Below are 21,804 nucleotides of genomic sequence, written 5' to 3' on the forward strand. Positions count from 1 at the left end.
CTCATGTTTATTGAGACAGATATTTTCACATTTGAAATCATTTCCAGAAACAGAACATTTTGGCGAGAGAAAAAAATGATTAATTGTTTTGAGAATTTGGAGTGAGATACTTAACATTTAGAGTACCTATTCAGTTGTTTTTCTATTTTGAAAAAAAATTATTATTATTCAGGTTTTCATAAAATATCAACAACAAAATGAAAAAGGAACCCAACAGGGTTAAGTACAAAACATGGTCTAGAAAAGAAACCCTCCCTACCCCCCTCCCCACTGTACATATAAATAATAAATTAACATTAACACCCCAACTTAACACAACAAGTAATACACCCGCTCGGACCCTCCAGTGTAAATAATAGAAACAGAAATAAAGTAAACCCACCCCCCGAGTTGCTGCTGCCATTGACCAATGTCTACCGTTCTGCCAGGAAGTCTAAGAACGTTGCCACCGCCTAAAGAACCCTTGTACCGACCCTCTCAAGGCGAATTTCACCCTCTGCAATTTAATAAACCCCGCCATATCGTTGATCCAGGATTCCACGCTTGGGGGCCTCGCATCCTTCCACTGAAGAAGAATCCTTCGCCGGGCTACCAGGGACGCAAAGGCCAGAATACCGGCCTCTTTCGCCTCCTGCACTCCCGGCTCCTCTGCCACCCCAAATATTGCGAGCCCCCAGCCCGGTCTGACCCTGGATCCTACCACCCTCGACACCATCCTCGCTACGCCCTTCCAGAATTCCTCCAGCGCTGGGCACGCCCAGAACAGGTGTGATTTGCAGGGCTCCCTGAGCACGTAACACACCTGTCCTCACCCCCAAAGAACCGGCTCATCCTTGTCCCGGTCATGTGTGCCCTGTGCAGCACCTTAAACTGTATGAGGCTGAGCCTCGCACACGAAGAGGAAGAGTTCACCCTCCCTAGGGCATCTGCCCACGTCCCTTCCTCAATCTCCGCTCCCAACTCCTCCTCCCACTTACCTTTCACCTCCACCACCGAGGCCTCCTCCTCCTCCTGCATCACCTGGTAAGTTTCCGAGATCTTCCCCACTCCCACCCCCCCAGACCTGCCGTCTGACAAACGCCCTTACCTGTACGTACCTGAAGGTGTTCCCTGGGGGGAGCCCGTACTTCTCCTCCAGCTTACCCAGGCTCGCGAACTTCCCGTCCACAAACAGGCCCCCAACTTTCGTATCCCTGCCCTGTGCCACCCCGAAAACCCTCCATCTGTTCTCCCTGGGACGAATCGGTGGTTCCCCCGTATTGGGGTCCACGGCGAGGCCCCAACTTCCCCCCCTGTGCCGCCTCCACTGCCCCCAGATTTTGAGGGCAGCCACCACCACCGGGCTCGTGGTATACCTCTTTGGAGGGAGCAGCAGCGGCGCCGTTGCCAGCACCCCCAGACTCGTACCCACACAAGACGCCGTCTCCAGCCTCTTCCATGCAGCCCCCTCCCCCTCCATCACCCACTTGCGCACCATCGTCGCATTGGCGGCCCAGTAGTACCCACAGAGGTTGGGCAGCGCCAGTCCCCCCCTATCTACTCCGCTCCAGGAACATCCTTCTCACCCTCTGAGTCCCTCGCGCCACACAAACCCCATTATACTCCTGTTAACCCGCCTAAAAATCGGCCTTCGGGATAAACACGGGGAGGCACTGGAACAGGAACAAAAACCTTGGGAGCACCGTCATTTTGACTGACTGCACACTACCCGCCAAGGACAGCGGCAACGCGTCCAAACTCTTGAACTCCTCCATTTGCTCCACCAGCCTTGTGAAATTCAGCCAATGCAGGGCCCCCCCAGCTCCTGGCCACCTGGACCCCCAAATACCTGAAGCTCCTCTCCGCCCTTTTTAGTGGGAGCTCGCCTTCAGCGCCTCCCATACCATCCCCACTCAGACCTCCCCGTTGTCGTTGGCCTCCAGGTACCTCTCTATACTTCCTCGGAACCATCCTAGCTGATTTACTCCCCCCATTGCACTTCCACAAGTCAACTGACTCCTGCTGACCCCGGCCACTCCCGCCTCTCCTTCGACTCCTCCCATTCTGTGACACACCCTCCTCTTCCGTTCCCCACCCACAGGCTCTCCCCCTCCCCCTTCCATCCTAAGAGTGGGAAACAACCCTCGCTTCCCCGCCCCGGCCCCACCCCCTCCAGTCTTCAGCGTAGGAAAAAGCCCGCGCTTTCCGCCTACCCGACCCCGCCACCTCTGACGCAGCTCCTTTTACAGGCCCAGTCCCCTCACCTCCGACTCAGGCCTCCCCCTCCCCGCGGGGCCCCATCTCACCGCCGGCCATCCACCTCTGTTCCGTTTGCTTACCCCCCCCCCCCCCCCCCCTCCAAGAGCCCCCCGACCAACCCAACCAAAACAGTGCCCAACCCGCCCTAACCACCCTCACCGACCCGAAAGAGAAAAACACAAAGAAAAAGAAACCAAGAGCAAAGGCCCCCCCCTCAAAAAGTAACATATCAACCGCAGTCCCCAAACGCCCATCCCGACCCTCAATCTGTGTCCACCTTCTCGGCCTGAACAAAGGCCCACGCCTCCTCCGGAGACTCAAAATAATGGTGCCGGTCCTTGTAGGTGACCCACAGTCGCATTGGCTGCAACATGCCAAACTTCACCCCCTTCCTGTGCAGCACCACCTTCGCTCGATTGTACCTGGCCCCCCTCTTCGCCACCTCCGCACTCCAGTCCTGGTATATTCGAACCTCCGCGTTCTCCCACCTGCTGCTCCTCTCCTTCTTGGCCCACCTGAGCGCACACACCCGATCAGCGAACCGATGAAACCGCACCAGCACCGCCCGCGGAGGCACGTTAGCCTTGGGCCTCCTCGCCAACATTGTTGTGCTTTCTTGGTGGTAGCGTCGACGTGGGTGGACCAGGACAGAACTTTGGAGATGTGCATCCCTAGGAATTTGAAACTGCTAACCATCTCCACCTCGGCCCCATTGATGCTGACGGGTGTGTACAGTACTTTGCTTCCTGAAGTCAATTACCAGCTCTTTAGTTTTGCTGGCATTGAGGGAGAGATTGTTGTCGCTACACCACTCCACTAGGTTCTCTATCTCCCGCCTGTATTCTGACTCGTCGTTATTCGAGATCCGGCCCACTATGGTCGTATCATCAGCAAACTTGTAGATGGAGTTGGGACCAAGTTTTGCCACGCAGTCGTGTGCGTACAGGGAGTAGAGTAGGGGGCTACGTACGCAGCCTTGCAGGGCACCGGTGTTGAGGACTATTGTGGAGGAGGTGTTGTTGTTCATTCTTACTGATTGTGGTCTGTTGGTCAGAAAATCGAGGATCCAGTTGCAGAGTGGGGAGCCAAGGCCTAGGTTTTGGAGCTTTGATAAGAGCTTGGCTGGGATTATGGTGTTGAAGGCGGAGCTGTAGTCAATAAATAGGAGTCTAATGTAGGAGTCCTTGTTTTCGAGATGCTCTAGGGATGAGTGTAGGGCCAGGGAAATGGTGTCTGATGTGGACCAGTTGCAGCGGTATGCGAATTGCAGTGGATCAAGGCGTTCTGGGAGTATGGAGGTGATGCGCTTCATGATCAACCTCTCGAAGCACTTCATTACGACTGAAGTCAGGGCCACTGGTCGGTAGTCATTGAGGCACGTTGCCTGGTTCTTCTTTGGTACCGGTATGATGGTGGTCTTCTTGAAGCAGGTGGGGACCTCGGAGTGGAGTAGGGACAGGTTAAAGATGTCCGTGAATACCTCTGCCAGCTGGTCCGCGCAGGCTCTGAGTGCACGACCAGGGATCCCGTCTGGGCCTGTCGCCCTCCGAGGGTTCACTTTCAGGAAGGCCAATCTGACTTCGGAAGCTGTGATGGTGGGTATGGGTGAATTATGGACTGCTGGGGCACTCGGCAGCGGATTGTTGGTTACCTGCTCGAACCAAGCATAGAATGCATTGAGTTCATCGGGGAGGGGTGCGCTGCTGCCAGAGATACTGTTCGGCTTCGCTTTGTAGCCCGTTATGTTGTTTAGTCCTTGCCACAACCGCCGAGAGTCTGTCTGTGACTCTAGCTTGGTTTGATATTCTCTCATGGCTTTGCGGAGGTCGTACCTGGATTTCTTGTATAGGTCAGGGTCGTCTGCCTTGAACGTCTCAGATCTGTCCTTCAGTAGGGAGTCAATCTCGCGATTGAGCCATGGTTTCCGGTTCGCGCTGTTTGCGCTGGCCATAGAGCCATTGGCGATGGCTCTCAAGGGGTCGGCAGAGTGGCGGGGGATTATGAGGGGTCAGAGGGAGCATCGGGTGTCACTCTATGCCGATGACCTCTTACTGTGTGTTTCGGATCCGCTGGAGAGTATGGGAAGGATTATGGGCCTACTAGGGAGGTTTGGAGATACAAGTAGGGAAAAGCAAGGTATTCCAGGAAAATGAGCTAGCACAACGGGCTAATTTAGGGGGGATGCCATTTACAGTAGCGAGGGATAGGTTTAGGTATTTGGGGATTCAGGTAGCGAGGAAATGGACGGGGCTCCATAAGTGGAACTTAACAAAGCTGGTGGAGGAGGCTTGGGAGGATCTGAAGAGGTGGGATGCACTGCACCTAACGCTGGCAGGGAGGGTCCAAGTGATGAAAATAAATATTCTGCTGAGGTTCTTGTTTATCTTTCAAGCTCTCCAAATCTTTGTACCAAAGGCCTTTTTTCGGAAAGTGGACAAGATCATTTCTGACTTTATATGGGCGGGGAAGGTGCCGAGGGTGGGGAGGACTCTGCTACTGGGCAGAGGCAGCAGTGGGTGTTGGCGTTGCCGAACATGCTTCATTATTTTTCGGCGGCGAATGTGGACAAGGTGCGGTGGTGGTGGGAAGGAGAAGGGGTAGAGTTGGTTAGGATGGAGGGGGAATCTTGTAAGGGGTATAGTTTGAGAGCTATGGTGACGGCAGCGTATCCAATGGCTCCGAGTAGGTATTCAAGGAGCCCGGCGGTGCAGTCCACAGTGAAGATATGGAGTCAGTTGAGGAGGCATTTTAGGTGGAAGGGATGTTGGTGCTAACGCCACTGTGCTAGAATCATGAGTTTGAGTCGGTGGGTGGGGGCAGTGGATCGTGTATACAGGAGGTGGAGGGAAGTGGGGCAGGTCAAGGTGAGGGATCTGTATTTGGAGGAAGGGTTCGCCAGTCTGGAGGAGCTTAGGGAGAGGATAGAGCTGCCGAGGGGGAGTGAGTTCAGGTATCTGCAGGTTAGGGACTTTGCTGTGATACATCCTGCTGTAGTGACTGCTGCTCCCAGATGTGGAAGGGGAGGGAAGAATTGGGGATATTTACGTGGCTGGGGGGGGGAGGGAGGCAAGTGGGTGGTGAAGATCAAGGAGAAATGGGAAGCAGAGTTGGCAGGGGAGATCAATTGTGAAGCATGGATGTGATATTTGGTGGTGATATTTGGGGTCTCGAGAGGAGCCAGAGCTCATGGAGAGGAGGAAGGCCGATGTCGTGGCCTTCGTCTCTCTGAATTTTGGTGGAGTGGCGGTCAGCATCGCCACCAGGGGTAGCGGCTTGGTTGGGTGACCTGCAGGACTTCCTGCGATTAGAGAAGATAAAGTATGAGTAATGGGGCTCTTCAGAGGAAAGGTGGGGGATGTTGTGACCGTGTTTGAGGGGCTGTTCGTCGGGGGGTAGTGAAAAAGGGGAAAAATCTATACAGACTGTTTAGTTGATTGTTAGGAAGCATGTTTCTTGGGATGTTTGTTCGCTGCAACCTGTTTTGATACATGTTTGTAAAAAAATACATTTTTTTTTTAAAAAGAAAGCATACGGGATGCTTGCCTTCATTGGAGGGAGTATCGAGCATAAAAACTGGCAAGTCATGCTATAGTTGTATAGAATCTTGGTAAGACCGCACTTGGAACATTGCGTGCAATTTTGGTCGCCACACTACCAGAAGGATGTTCAGTTGCTATTACAGTTGCTTCACAGCTCCAGGGTCCCAGGTTCGATTCCCGCTTGGGTCACTGTCTGCGGAGTCTGCATGTTCTCCCCGTGTCTGCGTGGGTTTCCTCCGGGTGCTCCGGTTTCTTCCCACTGTCCAAAGATGTGCAGGTTAGGTGGATTGGCCTTGCAAAATTGCCCGTAGTGTGCAAAAAGGTTAGGTGGGGTGACTGGGTTACGAGTATGGGCTTACGTGGGATGCTATTACCAAGGGCCGGTGCAGACTCGATGGGCCAAATGGCCTCCTTCTGCACGGTCAATTCTATAATGTGGAGACTTTGGAGAGGGTGCAGAATGTTGCCTGGTCTGGAGGGTGTTAGCTATGCAGAGAGGCTCAATACACTCGGACTGTTTTCATTGGAAAGGCAGAGGGTGAGGGTTGACCTGATAGAGGTCTACAAGATTATGAGGGGCATGGATAGATTGGATGGACAGGCATTCTTTCCCCGGGTGGAGGGGTCAGTCACCAGGGGGCACAGGGTTAAGGTCCGTGAGGCAAAGTTTAGAGGAGATGTGCGAGGCAGGTTTTTTTCCGCAGAGTGTAGTGAGTGCCTTGAACGCGTTGCCAGGGGAGGTTGTGGAAGAAGGTACATTCACGGCATTCAAAAGGCATCTTGACAAATACATGGGATAGGTATAGAGGGATACGGTATAAGGAAGTGCTGAGGGTTTTGGCCAAGGTTGGTATCATGACCAGGGCACACCTGGAGGGCCGAAGGGCCTGTTCCTGTGCTGTATTATTCTTTGTTGTGTGTCTTAGCTGGTATACAGAGACCTTTATTATCTCAAAACCTGACTATTCAATGCACTCCTGGCTACTCTGCCACATTCTACCCTCCGTAAACTTGAGCTCATCCAAAATCCTGCTATTCCTGTCTTCACTCATGCCAAGTTCGTTCCCCTGTCAGCCCCAGTGCTCGCTGACCTACATGATCTTCCTGTCGAGCAGTGTCTTGATTTTAAAATTCTCATCCTTGTTCTCAAATCCCTCCACCTTGCCCCCATCTTATTTCAGTTAGCCACCTCAGCTCCACAAGCCAACAAGATTTCTGGCCCCTTCAGCAGCCCTAATTTTAATCCCTCCACAATTGCTGGCCGTGTCTTCAGTTGCCCATGCCCAAAGCTCTGGAATTTACATCCTTTATTACATTTTCCTTCTTTAATACATGCTTTAAAACCTACCAGTTTGACCTAGCTTTTAGTTTCCTGACCAAATATCCCCTGATATGGCTCAGTGTAATATTTTATAATGCCTCTGTGAAGTGTCTTAGGATGTTTTACTACATGAAAGGCACTATTGTTGTATGTATTGAAATATGTTCCCTTCTTCCCACCCTTATGATCAAGGGAGCCCATATAAATCCATGTTTCAGTTGAAATTCTTTCTGTAGTTTTGGGGGAAAACTCTCAAAATGAAATATGAAGCGGATCTTTTGAAAAGTAGCTGGCATAAATCATTGGTCTGTAGTAAGCACGTTGTTCTGCCAATTCTACAGAAATGGAAATTTGTGTTTTGTACAGTTGTTGAAAAATATATGCATAACAGATGAAGGTCTGTTTTAAGTACAATAATTTGTGTGCCAGCAGGAGAATGTTCACGGGACTTGACCCGTGCACATAAACTCCTGACTGTTTTGATTTTCATTACATGAAAGGCCTGTCCTGTGTGTTCGTTTTGAGAATCTGATAATATATACCAGATTTTACTTATTCTGACTTAAAAATTCACATTTTTGAACATTTAAATTATAACGCTAATAATTCAGTTCTCTATCATTTACCCTAGAATTGACGAAAGCCTTCAGGTAAAGATTACAGACAATGCTCTTTCCAGGGATCTCTTCCCGATGGACTACCACTGCTTGGGGGACAATGAGAATAGACCTGTTCGGTGGATGGCACTTGAAAGCCTTGTCAACAATGAGTTTTCTAGTGCTAGTGATGTGGTAAGTAAATTCTTCAGCATACAATACTAAAGCAGTCTTCAAATATAAACAAACTTAAATCTCTGAATAATTGAGAAAATAACTTCATAGTGAACACAATTTTCAGATAGCTCATTCTCATCCTTGTATATATAAATGATTTGGAGGAAAATGTAACTGGTCTGATTAGTAAGTTTGCAGACGACACAAAGATTGGTGGAATTGCGGATAGCGATGAGGACTGTCTGAGGATACAGCAGGATTTAGATTGTCTGGAGACTTGGGCGGAGAGATGGCAGATGGAGTTTAACCTGGACAAATGTGAGGTAATGCATTTTGGAAGGGCTAATGCAGGTAGGGAATATACAGTGAACGGTAGAACCCTCAAGAGTATTGAAAGTCAAAGAGATCTAGGAGTACAGGTCCACAGATCACTGAAAGGGGCTACACAGGTGGAGAAGGTAGTCAAGAAGGCATACGGCATGCTTGCCTTCATTGGCCGGGGCATTGAGTATAAGAATTGGCAAGTCATGTTGCAGCTGTATAGAACCTTAGTTAGGCCACACTTGGAGTATAGTGTTCAATTCTGGTCGCCACACTACCAGAAGGATGTGGAGGCTTTAGAGAGGGTGCAGAAGAGATTTACCAGAATGTTGCCTGGTATGGAGGGCATAAGCTATGAGGAGCGATTGAATAAACTCGGTTTGTTCTCACTGGAACGAAGGAGGTTGAGGGGCGACCTGATAGAGGTATACAAAATTATGAGGGGCATAGACAGAGTGGATAGTCAGAGGCTTTTCCCCAGGGTAGAGGGGTCAATTACTAGGGGGCATAGGTTTAAGGTGAGAGGGGCAAAGTTTAGAGTAGATGTACGAGGCAAGTTTTTTACGCAGAGGGTAGTGGGTGCCTGGAACTCACTACCGGAGGAGGTAGTGGAGGCAGGGACGATAGGGACATTTAAGGGGCATCTTGACAAATATATGAATAGGATGGGAATAGAAGGATACGGACCCAGGAAGTGTAGAAGATTGTAGTTTAGTTAGGCAGTATGGTCGGCACGGGCTTGGAGGGCCGAAGGGCCTGTTCCTGTGCTGTACATTTCTTTGTTCTTTGTTCTTTGTTGTTCCTTCCATCATAAGGTCAGAAATGGGGATGTTCGCTGATAACAGCACAACATTCAGCTTCGCTCACAACTCCTCACACTGAAGCAGTCCTTGTCCAAATGAAGCAATACTTGCACAATATGTCAAATGACATTCGTGCTACACAAGTGCCAAGCTTTGAACATCTCCAATAAGAGAGAAACCATCGTCCCTTGACATGCAATGGCATTATCATCACAGAATCCCTCACTAACAATATCCTGGGGATTACCATTGAGCAGAAACTGAACTGGACTAGCCACATAAATACTGTGGCTGCAAGAGCAGGTCAGAGGCTCAGAATCCTGTGGCGAGTAATTCACTTCCTGACCCCGCAGTAGCAGCAGTGTGTACAACCTACAAGATACACTGTGGGAATTCCCCAAGGCTCCTTCCACAACACCTTGGAAACCCACAGCCTCCACCATCTAGAAGGAAAGGGCAGGAAATGCACAGGAACATCCGCCACCTGGAAAAACTCCTCTTGCCATCCTACTTTGAAATGTATTGCAGTTCCTTCACTATCAAACACCTGGAACTTCCTCCCTAACAGCACTCTGGGTGTGTCTAAACCACATGGACTGCAGCAGTTAAAGAAGACCGCTCACCACCACTTTCTCGAGGGCAATTAGAGATGAGGAACAAATGCTGGCTTAACCAGCGAAGCTAACATAAGAACATAGGAACATCCAGTGAATGAAAAAAACATTCTCTGGTTTGGTAGGTACTGCGCAGTATGACATTGACCCATACAAAACAGAAGTATTTTGGACACTGTCATTTGTATTTTTGACGATCAGATGTAACGGTATTGCAATTAAATAAGGGTAACTACAAAGACATGAGGGAGGAGCTGGCCAGAGTTGATTGGAAAAGGAGCCCAGCAGGGAAGACAGTGGAACAGCAATGGCAGCAGGTTTTGGGGGTTATTCGCGAGGCACAATAGAAATTCATCCCAAGGAGGAAGGAACATGCTAAGGGGAGGACAAGGTATCCATGGCTGACGCCGAAAGTCAAGAACAGCATAAAAGCTATAGAAAAAGCATACCAAGTGGCGAGGATTAATGGGAAGCCAGAGGATTGGGAAGCCTTTAAAAGTGAGCAGAGGGCAACTAAAAAAGCAATATGGGGGGGGGGGAAGATGAGGTATGAGTGCAAGCTAGCTAGTAATATAAAGGAAGAGTTTTTTTCAATATATAAAAGATAAGAGAGAGGCAAAAATAGACACTGGACCACAGGAAAATGTGGCCCGAGAAGTAATAATAGGAATTAAAGAAATGGCAGACGAACTGAATAGTTACTTTGCATCAGTCTTCACAGTGGAAGACACCAGTGGGATGCCAGAGCTCCAGGAGAACCAGGGGGCAGAGGTGAGTGCAGTGACCATTACCAAGAATTACTCTGGGGAAACTGAAAGGTCTGGTGGATAAATAACCTGGACCGAATGGACTACACCCCAGGGTTCTAAAAGAGATAGCTGAGGAGATTGTGGGGGCATTGGAGATGATCTTTCAGGAATCACTGGAGGCAGGAAGGGTACCAGAGGACTAAAAAGTGGCTAATGTAACACCACTGTTTAAGATGGAGGGAGGCAGAAGACGGGAAATTATAGGCCGGTTAGCCTGACTTCGGTCACTGGTAAGATTTTAGAGTCTGTTATTAAAGATGAGATGGCGGAGTACTTGGAATTGCATGATAAAATAGGAGTGAGTCAGCATGGCTTTGTCAAAGGGAGGTCATGTCTGACAAATCTGTTAGAATTCTTTGAGGAAGTAATAAGGAAATTAGACAAAGCAGAGCCAGTGAACATGATTTATTTAGATTTCCAGAAGGCCTGTGACAAGGTGCCGCATAGGAGACTGCTAAATAAGTTAAGAGCTCATGGTGTTCAGGGGAAAAATCCTGCCCTGGATAGAGGATTGGCTGACTGACAGAAGGCAGAGAGGGGGATAAAGGGGTCTTTTTCAGGATGGCAGCCGGTGACTAGTGGTGTGCCTCAGGGGTCGGTGCTGGCACCACAACTTTTCACAATATACATTAATGATCTGGAGGAAGGAACTGAAGGCATTGTTGCTAAGTTTGCAGATGATACAAAGATCTGTAGAGGGACAGGTAGTATTGAGGAGGCAGGGGGGCTGCAGTAGGACTTGGACAGGCTAGGAGAGTGGGCGATGAAGTGGCAAATGAAATACAATGTGGAAAAGTGTGAGGTTATGCACTTTGGAAGGAGGAATTTAGACATAGACCATTTCTAAATGGGGAAATGCTTCGGAAATCAGAAGCACAAAGGGACTTGAGAGTCCTTGCTCACGATTCTCTTGAAGTTAACGTCAGTCAGCAGTTAAGAAGGCAAATGCAATATTAACAGTCATGTCGACAGGGCTAGAATACAAGATCAAGGATGTAGTTCTGAGGCTGTATAAGGCTCTGGTCACACCCCATTTGGAGTATTGTGAGCATTTTTGGATCCATATAGAAGGAAAGATGTGCTGGCCTTGGAAAGGGTCCAGAGGAGATTCACAAGAATGATCCCCGGAATGAACAAATTGTCGTATGAGGAACAGTTGAGGACTCTGGGTCTGTACTCGTTGGAGTTTAGAAGGATGAGGGGGATCTTATTGAAACTTACAGGACACTGCAAGACCTGGACAGAGTTGACGTGGAGAGGATGTTTCCACTTGTAGGAAAAAATAGAAGCAGAGGACACAATCTCAGACTAAAGGGACGATCCTTTAAAACTGAGATGAGGAGGAATTTCTTCAGCCAGAGGGTGGTGAATCTGTGGAACTCTTTGCCGCAGACGGCTGTGGAGGCCAAATCACTGAGTGTCTTGAAAACAGAGATAGATAGGTTCTTGATCAATAAGGGGATTAGGGGTTATGGGGAGAAGGCAGGAGAATGGGGATGAGAAAAATATCAGCCATGATTGAATGGCGGAGCAGACCCGAGGGAGAAAAGCGGCAAACAGGGGGGAAAGTGGCAAGGGGGAAATGTGGCAAGGGGGAAAAGCACACGGGGGGGGGGGGGGGAGTAGCAAGGGGAAAAAGCGCAAAGGGGGAAAGTGGCAAAGGGAAAAGCACAAGGAGAAAGTGGAAAGGGGGAAAAGCACACTGGGGTGGGGAAAGCAGCAAAGGTGAAACGACAAGCGGGGGGGGGGGGGAAGCACGAGGGAGAAAAACGGAAAGCGGGTAGATAGCACAAGGGGGGAAAAGTGGCTAGCGGCATGCAAGGGGAAAGCACCGGGCGGGCGGAACAGCACCGGGTGGGGGGAACGGCACCGGCCGGGGGGGGGAAAGCACCGGGCGGGGGCTCAACATCCAGTGGGAGAAATGCACCCACCAGGGGAACAGCACTAGGTGAGGGAAAGCGCCGAACGGGAGATACGCATCGAGCGAGGGAACAGCAGCGGGCTGGGGGAACAGCAGCGGGCTGGGGGAACAGCAGCGGGCTGGGGGAACAGCAGCGGGCTGGGGGAACAGCACGGGGCAGGGGAAACGCACCGAGAAGGAGAATTGCACTCAGTGGGGAAACAACACTGAGTGAGTGGAAAACGCTGAGCGGGAGGAATGCCGAGCGGGGAGAAACGCCCAGCGGGGGATAAGCACTGAACACTTGAGGTAAGGGTCTGGTGGCTGTGGTGAGTACCAGGAGTGAGTGAGGTCACGGACCCCAGCCCAGTAGCAGGTGAGGCAGAGGACAGAGGAGAAAGCAGTGGAACGTTTAGAGTACCCACCGGTAAGAGGAGTGGGGGACACAGAAGACCTCAGGCCATGTAGCGGAGTGAGCGAAGGATCATAGAGGAGAGCGAGAGTGTGTGCAGGAGGATGGGTGGGGTGACAGCGAGTGTTGTAGGAAATCCATGTTCAGAATCACAGCTTCATAGAAAAGGTAAACTTGGATTTGAGCAAAGCAATTATTCATGCATGTTTTTACAAGTAAAGCAGCAGTGATCAGTAGCTGTATTATTGTGGATTCTGCCTTCATATTTTGGCAGATGGCGAGAGGTGGGGGCGATTTGGGCAAGAGCCCAGAAATGGAGGTGAGCGCAGGACCCCACTAACCACCTCTGCCTGTCATCTCCAGCTCTTGTCAACAGCAATGAAGAGGAAGTCAACAGTATATTGTTGACTATTGAGTTGTCCAGGTTGGGCCCTGCCCAAAATCCAGGCCATGCAGCAGCCTAAGAAAAACAGAGACCCAGAAAGGAAATGGGGTGGAAGGGTCCTATGATTGCTGAAGCAACTTGGAAGAAAGAGAATGTGTTAGTGGAGGGGCGACGCCTCAAATTCTGACTCCGGCTTTCGCTGCTTCTCCATTCAGAATACATAGGATGCCGGGGGGGCACCTGTGTTGAATTTTAGTCCCCATCATTAAGCTTTCTATTTGTGAAGTGTCCAGGCAGTCTATTTGTGAAGTGTCCAGTCTTTTTGTTTTGTACCTTGTGTTCAAATTTTTCAAAGTTTCAAAAGGTTGCAATTTACCTCAATTGTTGAACAGCAGCAACAAAAATATAAGTCATTGCGTAAAAAAGGTTATTGATAAATAACACAAATAAGACAACAGTAACAAACTTAAGCTATTTGCCAGTTTATTACCCTCACAGTAGAGTGATCCATGAGTCAGACTGAGAGGAAGGCAATTATACTATAAGACCATAAGACATAGGAGATGAATTAGGCCACTCCATCCGTCGAATCTGCTCCGCTATTCAATCATGGCTGACATTTTTCTCATCCCTATTCTTCTGCCTTCTCCCCATAACCCCTGATCCCCTTAGAACATAGAACATAGAACAATACAGCGCAGTACAGGCCCTTCGGCCCACGATGTTGCACCGAAACAAAAGCCATCTAACCTACACTATACCATTATCATCCATATGTTTATCCAATAAACTTTTAAATGCCCTCAATGTTGGCGAGTTCACCACTGTAGCAGGTAGGGCATTCCACGGCCTCACTACTCTTTGTGTAAAGAACCTACCTCTGACCTCTGTCCTATATCTATTACCCCTCAGTTTAAGGCTATGTCCCCTCGTGCTAGCCATTTCCATCCGCGGGAGAAGGCTCTCACTGTCCACCCTATCTAACCTTCTGATCATTTTGTATGCCTCTATTAAGTCTCCTCTTAACCTTCTTCTCTCTAACGAAAACAACCTCAAGTCCATCAGCCTTTCCTCATAAGATTTTCCCTCCATACCAGGCAACATCCTGGTAAATCTCCTCTGCACCCGTTCCAAAGCCTCCACGTCCTTCCTATAATGCGGTGACCAGAACTGTACGCAATACTCCAAATGCGGCCGTACCAGAGTTCTGTACAGCTGCAACATGACCTCCTGACTCCGGAACTCAATCCCTCTACCAATAAAGGCCAACACTCCATAGACCTTCTTCACCACCCTATCAACCTGGGTGGCAACTTTCAGGGATCTATGTACATGGACACCTAGATCCCTCTGCTCATCCACACTTTCAAGAACTTTTCCATTAGCCAAATATTCCCCATTCCTGTTTTTCCTTCCAAAGTGAATCACCTCACACTTCTCTACATTAAACTCCATTTGCCACCTCTCAGCCCAGCACTGCAGCTTATCTATATCCCTCTGTAACCTGCTACTTCCTTCCACACTATCGACAACACCACCGACTTTAGTATCGTCTGCAAATTTACTCACCCACCCTTCTGCGCCTTCCTCTAGGTCATTGATAAAAATGACAAACAGCAACGGCCCCAGAACAGATCCTTGTGGTACTCCACTTGTAACTGAACTCCATTCTGAACATTTCCCATCAACCACCACCCTCTGTCTTCTTTCAGCTAGCCAATTTCTGATCCACATCTCTAAATCACCCTCAATCCCCAGCCTCCGTATTTTCTGCAATAGCCTACCGTGGGGAACCTTATCAAACGCTTTGCTGAAATCCATATACACCACATCAACTGCTCTACCCTCGTCTACCTGTTCAGTCACCTTCTCAAAGAACTCGATAAGGTTTGTGAGGCATGACCTACCCTTCACAAAGCCATGCTGACTATCCCTGATCATATTATTCCTATCTAGATGATTATAAATCTTGTCTCTTATAATCCCCTCCAAGACTTTACCCACTACAGACGTGAGGCTCACCGGTCTATAGTTGCCGGGGTTTTTTCTGCTCCCCTTTTTGAACAAAGGGACCACATTTGCTATCCTCCAGTCTTCTGGCACTATTCCTGTATCCAATGATGACATAAAAATCAAAGCCAATGGTCCAGCAATCTCTTCCCTGGCCTCCCAGAGAATCCTAGGATAAATCCCATCAGGTCCCGGGGACTTATCTATTTTCAGCCTGTCCAGAATTGCCAACACCTCTTCCCTACGTACCTCAATGCCATCTAATCTATTTACCTGGATCTCAGCATTCTCCTCCACAACATTATCTTTTTCCTGAGTGAATTCTGACGAAAAATATTCATTTAGTATCTCGCCTATCTCTTCAGACTCTACACACAACTTCCCATCCCTGTCCTTGACTGGTCCTACTCTGTCCCTAGTCATTCGCTTATTCCTGACATACCTATAGAAAGCTTTTGGGTTTTCCTTGATCCTTCCTGCCAAATACTTCTCATGTCCCCTCCTTGCTCGTCTTAGCTCTCTCTTTAGATCCTTCCTCACTACCTTGTAACTATCCATCGCCCCAACTGAAACTTCACACCTCATCTTCACATAGGCCTCCTTCTTCCTCTTAACAAGAGATTCCACTTCTTTGGTAAACCACGGTTCCCTCGCTCGGCACCTTCCTCCCTGCCTGACCGGTACATACTTATCAAGAACACGCAGTAGCTGATCCTTGAACAAGCTCCACTTATCCAGTGTGTCCAACACTTGCAGCCTACTTCTCCACCTTATCCCCCCCAAGTCGCGTCTAATGGCATCATAATTTCCCTTCCCCCAGCTATAACTCTTGCCCTGTGGTGTATACTTATCCCTTTCCATCCTTAACGTAAACGTCACCGAATTGTGGTCACTGTCCCCAAAGTGCTCACCTACCTCCAAATCCAACACCTGGCCTGGTTCATTACCCAAAACCAAATCCAATGTGGCCTCGCCTCTTGTTGGCCTGTCAACAAACTGTGTCAGGAAACCCTCCTGCACACACTGTACAAAAAACGACCCATCTAATGTACTCGAACTATATCTTTTCCAGTCAATATTTGGAAAGTTAAAGTCTCCCATAATAACTACCCTGTTACTTTCGCTCTTATCCAGGATCATCCTCGCCATCCTTTCCTCTACATCCCTAGAACTATTTGGAGGCCTATAGAAAACTCCCAACAGGGTGACCTCTCCTTTCCTGTTTCTAACCTCAGCCCATACTACCTCGGAAGATGAGTCCCCATCTAGCATCCTCTCCGCCACCGTAATACTGCTCTTCACTAGCAGCGCCACACCTCCCCCTCTTTTGCCTCCTTCTCTGAGCTTACTAAAACACCTAAACCCCGGAACCTGCAACATCCATTCCTGTCCCTGCTCTATCCATGTCTCCGAAATGGCCACAACATAGAAGTCCCAGGTACCAACCCATGCTGCCAGTTCCCCTACCTTATTTCGTATACTCCTGGCATTGAAGTAGACACACTTCAAACCACCTACCTGAACACTGGCCCCCTCCTGCGATGTCAAATCTGAGCTCCTGACCTCTATACTCTCATTCTCCCTGACCCTAAAACTACAATCCAGGTTCCCATGCCCCTGCTGCATTAGTTTAAACCCCCCCAAAGAGCACTAACAAATCTCCCCCCCAGGATATTTGTGCCCCGCAGGTTCAGATGTAGACCATCCTGTCTGTAGAGGTCCCACCTTCCCCAGAAAGAGCCCCAGTTATCCAGAAATCTGAATCCCTCCCGCCTGCACCATCCCTGTAGCCACGTGTTTAATTGCTCTCTCTCCCTATTCCTCATCTCACTATCACGTGGCACGGGCAACAACCCAGAGATAACAACTCTGTTTGTTCTAGTTCTCAGCTTCCATCCTAGCTCCCTGAAAGCCTGCCTGACATCCTTATCCCCTTTCCTACCTATGTCGTTTGTGCCAATGTGGACCACGACTTGGGGCTGCTCCCCCTCCCCCTTAAGGACCCGGAAAACACGATCCGAGACATCACGTACCCTTGCACCTGGGAGTATTAAACAAGAACCTATCTATCTCTGTCTTAAAGACACTCAGTGATTTGGCCTCCACAGACAAAGAGTTCCACAGGTTCACCACCCTCTGGCTGAAGAAATTCCTCCTAATCTCTGTTTTAAAGGATCGTCCCTTTAGTCTGAGATGGTGTCCTCTGCTTCTAGTTTTTCCTACAAGTGGAAACATCCTCTCCACTTCCACTCTATCCAGGCCTGACAGTATCCTGTAAGTTTCAATAAGATCCCCCCTCATCCTTCGCAACTCCAACGAGTACAGACCCAGAGTCCTGAACTGTTCCTCATACAAGTTTTTTGTTCCAGGGATAACTTCATTCATACTGCATGAGAGGGGCACCAGCAGTGGTGGCAAGGCACATCCGCTGTACTCAACATGGTAATCAGCAAATGGGCATTGGGAGCTGGGCTCCTCCTGATGCTGCTCCAAGAGGGCATGGGAGAAATTTATACTGTAACTGCATCATTGGAGGTTAACCCTCAGCAGCCAGGTCAAGTAGCTATTTTTTTTTTGGTAATTCCAGCATAACATTTCATTTTTTTCTTCTTGTAATTCTAAATCCTTTGTTTTTTATCATTGTTGTTTTTGCCAAGTATTTATTTGATTTGAAGTCGGAGGAATATTAAGCAATGAATTATCAAGATTTGATAATTATCATGTTAAACACAAGATTGAAATCATGTGAGGCTGACACGCAAATCATGGACAGGTTGCTATCGGTACTGAAATCAGTCCGAGTCTTCAATTTAATAGTGGCTGTTAATGTTCTGTTGTTTTTAATTCACTTAATTTTAAACTGAATAATATTGTTTTGTTGAAAAATGTTTGGTGCTTTTTTTTCCTTTCCCTGGGGGTAATGTTTTGGCCCAGTAACTTTAAAATGTTAAAGGAGGTGGCTGTTGACGTAGTGCACGCAGAAATGATCATCTTTCAAAACTCTGCAGACTTTGGAATGGTTATATAACCCCACTATTTCAGAAAGGAGGGAGAGAGAAAACTGGGATCTCCAGACCCTTTAGTCTGACATCAGGAACAAAGAACATTAGAACATGAGAACTAGGAGCAGGGGTAGGTCATCTGGCCCCTCGAGCCTGCTCCGCCATTCAATGAGATCATGGCTGATCTTTTGTGGACTCAGCTCCACTTTCCGGCCCGAACACCATAACCCTTAATCCCTTTATTCTTCAAAAAACTATCTATCTTTATCTTAAAAACATTTAATGAAGGAGCCTCTACTGCTTCACTGGGCAAGGAATTCCATAGATTCACAACCATTTGGGTGAAGAAGTTCCTCCTAAACTCAGTCCTAAATCTACTTCCCCTTATTTTGAGGCTATGCCCCTAAATCTGCTTTCACCCGCCAGTGGAAACAACCTGCCCGCATCTATCCTATCTATTCCCTTCATAATCTTATATGTTTCCATAAGATCCCCCCTCATCTTTCTAAATTCCAACGAGTACAGTCCCAGTCTACTCAACCTCTCCTCGTAATCCAACCCTTCAGCTCTGGGATTAACCTAGTGAATCTCCTCTGCACACCCTCCAGTGCCAGTACGTCCTTTCTCAAGTAAGGAGACCAAAACTGAACACAATACTCCAGGTGTGGCCTCACTAACACCTTATACAATTGCAGCAGAACCTCCCTAGTCTTAAACTTCATCCCTCTAGCAATGAAGGACAAAATTCCATTTGCCTTCTTAATCACCTGTTGCACCTGAAAACCAACTTTTTGCGACTCATGCACTAGCACACCCAGGCCTCTCTGCACAGCAGCATGTTTTAATATTTTATCATTTAAATAATAATCCCTTTTGCTGTTATTCCTACCAAAATGGATAACCTCACATTTGTCAACATTGTATTCCATCTGCCAGACCTTAGCCCATTCACTTAGCCTATCCAAATCCCTCTGCAGACTTCCAGTATCCTCTGTACTTTTTGCTTTACCTCTCATCTTCGTGCCGTCTGCAAACTTGGACACATTGCCCTTGGTCCCCAACTCCAAATCATCCATATAAATTGTGAACTATTGTGGGCCCAACACTGATCCCTGAGGGACACCACTAGCTACTGATTGAAAACCAGAGAAACACCCATTAATCCCCACTCTTTGCTTTCTATTAATTAACCAATCCTCTATCCATGCTATTACTTTCCCCTTAATGCCATGCATCTTGATCTTATGCAGCAACCTTTTGTGTGGCATGGATTGGGAATTGGTCAATGGCCAGAAACAGAGTAGGTATAAATGGGTTATTTCCAGGATGGCAGGCTGTGGTTAATGGGGAATCACAGAATCTTTACAGTGCAGAAGGAAGCCATTTGGCCCATCAAGTCAACACTGGCTTTCTGAAAGACCATTCTACCTATTCCCCCGTCCCCTGCCTTATCCCCATAACCTTGCACATTCTTTTTTCAGATAGCAATCCAATTCCATTTTGAATACCTCGATTAAACCTACCTCAGCCAGTTTGTTCTAGATTCCAAACACACTCTGGATGAAAAATGCTTTCCTGTTATCACTTTTACAACCTTTTGCTAATTATTTTGAAGTACATAGACCAGTACATAAAATATACAATGCAGAAGGAGGCCATTCAGCCCATCGAGTCTCCACCGACCCAGTTAAGCCACTATCTCCATAACCCTTCCTAACCTTTTTGGTCACTAAGGGCAGTAATCATGACCAATCCAATCCACCTAACCTGCACGTCTTTCGACTGTGGGAAGAAACCGGAGCACCCGGAGGAAACCCACGCAGACACGAGGAGAACGTGCAGACTCCGCACAGACAGTGAACAAGTGGGGAATCGAACCTGGGACCCTGACGCTGTGAAGCCACAGTGCTATCCACTTGTGCTTCCCTAATTGTGCTGTGCCCTCTAATTCTTGATGCTCTCTTGAGCGGAAACAGTTTCTTGCTATTTACCCTGTCCCATAGCCCTCAGGATCTTGCATCCCTTTATACAATCTCCTCTCATCCTCCTTTTCTCCAAGGTGAACAAAAGAAAATACAGCACAGGAACAGGCCCTCCAAGCTTGCGTCAACCATGCTGCCCGTCTAAACTAAAATCTTCTACACTTCCGGGCCCCGTATCCCTCTATTCCCATCCTATTCATGTACTTGTCAAGATGCCCCTTAAACATCACTATCACAAACAGCCCCAGTCTTTCCAATCTATCCTCACAACTGCAGTTCTTTATCCCTGGAATCATTCTTGTGAATCTCCTCTGTATTCATTCCAAAGCCTTTACATCTTTCCTCAAGTATGGCACCCAGAATGGGACTCAGTCTCCAGATGAAGCCTCACTAGTGTCTTATACAAGTTCATTGTGACCTCCTTACTCAAGGTACTCAATGCCCCTCTTAATAAAGCTTAAGATGCTGCATCTTTTATTAACTGCTCGCTTAACATATCCTGCCACGTTCAATGACTTTGTACCTATAGACTGAGATCCCTCCGTACCTGCACCTCCTTTAGAGTCTCTCCATTTATTTTATGCTGTCTCTCCATGTTCTTCCTGACAAAACGAATCACCTCACACATCTCTGCATTGAACCCAATCCATCAATATATCGATGTCCTTTTGAAATTCAAGACCATCCTCATCAACAGTTGAGAAAGTTTCCAACCTTTGTATTACCTGCAACTTTTGAAATAAGAACATAAGAACATAAGAACTAGGAGCAGGAGTAGGCCATCTGGCCCCTCGAGCCTGCTCCGCCATTCAATGAGATCATGGCTGATCTTTTGTGGACTCAGCTCCACTTTCCGGCCCGAACACCATAACCCTTAATCCCTTTATTCTTCAAAAATCTATCTATCTTTATCTTAAAAACATTTAATGAAGGAGCCTTTGCTGCTTCACTGGGCAAGGAATTCCATAGATTCACAACCCTTTGGGTGAAGAAGTTCCTCCTAAACTCAGTCCTAAATCTACTTCCCCTTATTTTGAGGCTATGCCCCCTAGTTCTGCTTTCACTCGCCAGTGGAAACAACCTGCCCGCATCTATCCTATCTATTCCCTTCATAATCTTGTATGTTTCTATAAGATCCCCCCTCATCATTCTAAATTCCAACGAGTACAGTCCCAGTCTACTCAACCTCTCCTCGTAATCCAACCCCTTCAGCTCTGGGATTAACCTAGTGAATCTCCTCTGCACACCCTCCAGTGCCAGTACGTCCTTTCTCAAGTAAGGAGACCAAAACTGAACACAATACTCCAGGTGTGGCCTCACTTAACACCTTATACAATTGCAGCATAACCTCCCTAGTCTTAAACTCCATCCCTCTAGCAATGAAGGACAAAATTCCATTTGCCTTCTTAATCACCTGTTGCACCTGAAAACCAACTTTCTGCGACTCATGCACTAGCACACCCAGGTCTCTCTGCACAGCAGCATGTTTTAATATTTTATCGTTTAAATAATAATCCCTTTTGCCGTTATTCTTACCAAAATGGATAACCTCACATTTGTAATCTTACCCTGAACAACACAGTCTAGGTCATTAATATATATCGGGAAGAGCAAGGGGTCAGTAGGGATAAGTGCTTGGGTCCCAGCTATTCATAGAATCTTAGAATCCCTACAGTGGAAAAGGAAACCATTTGG

The 21,804-nt window shown here is 47.9% G+C and overlaps 1 protein-coding gene across 2 annotated transcripts in view; it reads left to right on the forward strand.

Moving 5' to 3' along the window:
* The window catches only part of ryk (receptor like tyrosine kinase), a 492,414-nt gene that overhangs the window by 459,061 nt on the left and 11,549 nt on the right, over nucleotides 1-21,804 (forward strand). For both annotated transcript variants that reach the window (XM_072474977.1, XM_072474976.1), the window contains one exon: nucleotides 7,730-7,889. In XM_072474977.1, coding sequence (XP_072331078.1) covers nucleotides 7,730-7,889 — 160 coding nt within the window. The remainder of the gene's footprint in view (nucleotides 1-7,729; nucleotides 7,890-21,804) is intronic.

Source organism: Scyliorhinus torazame, chromosome 14, assembly GCF_047496885.1.
Source record: "Scyliorhinus torazame isolate Kashiwa2021f chromosome 14, sScyTor2.1, whole genome shotgun sequence".
Classification (NCBI taxonomy): Eukaryota; Metazoa; Chordata; class Chondrichthyes; order Carcharhiniformes; family Scyliorhinidae; genus Scyliorhinus; species Scyliorhinus torazame.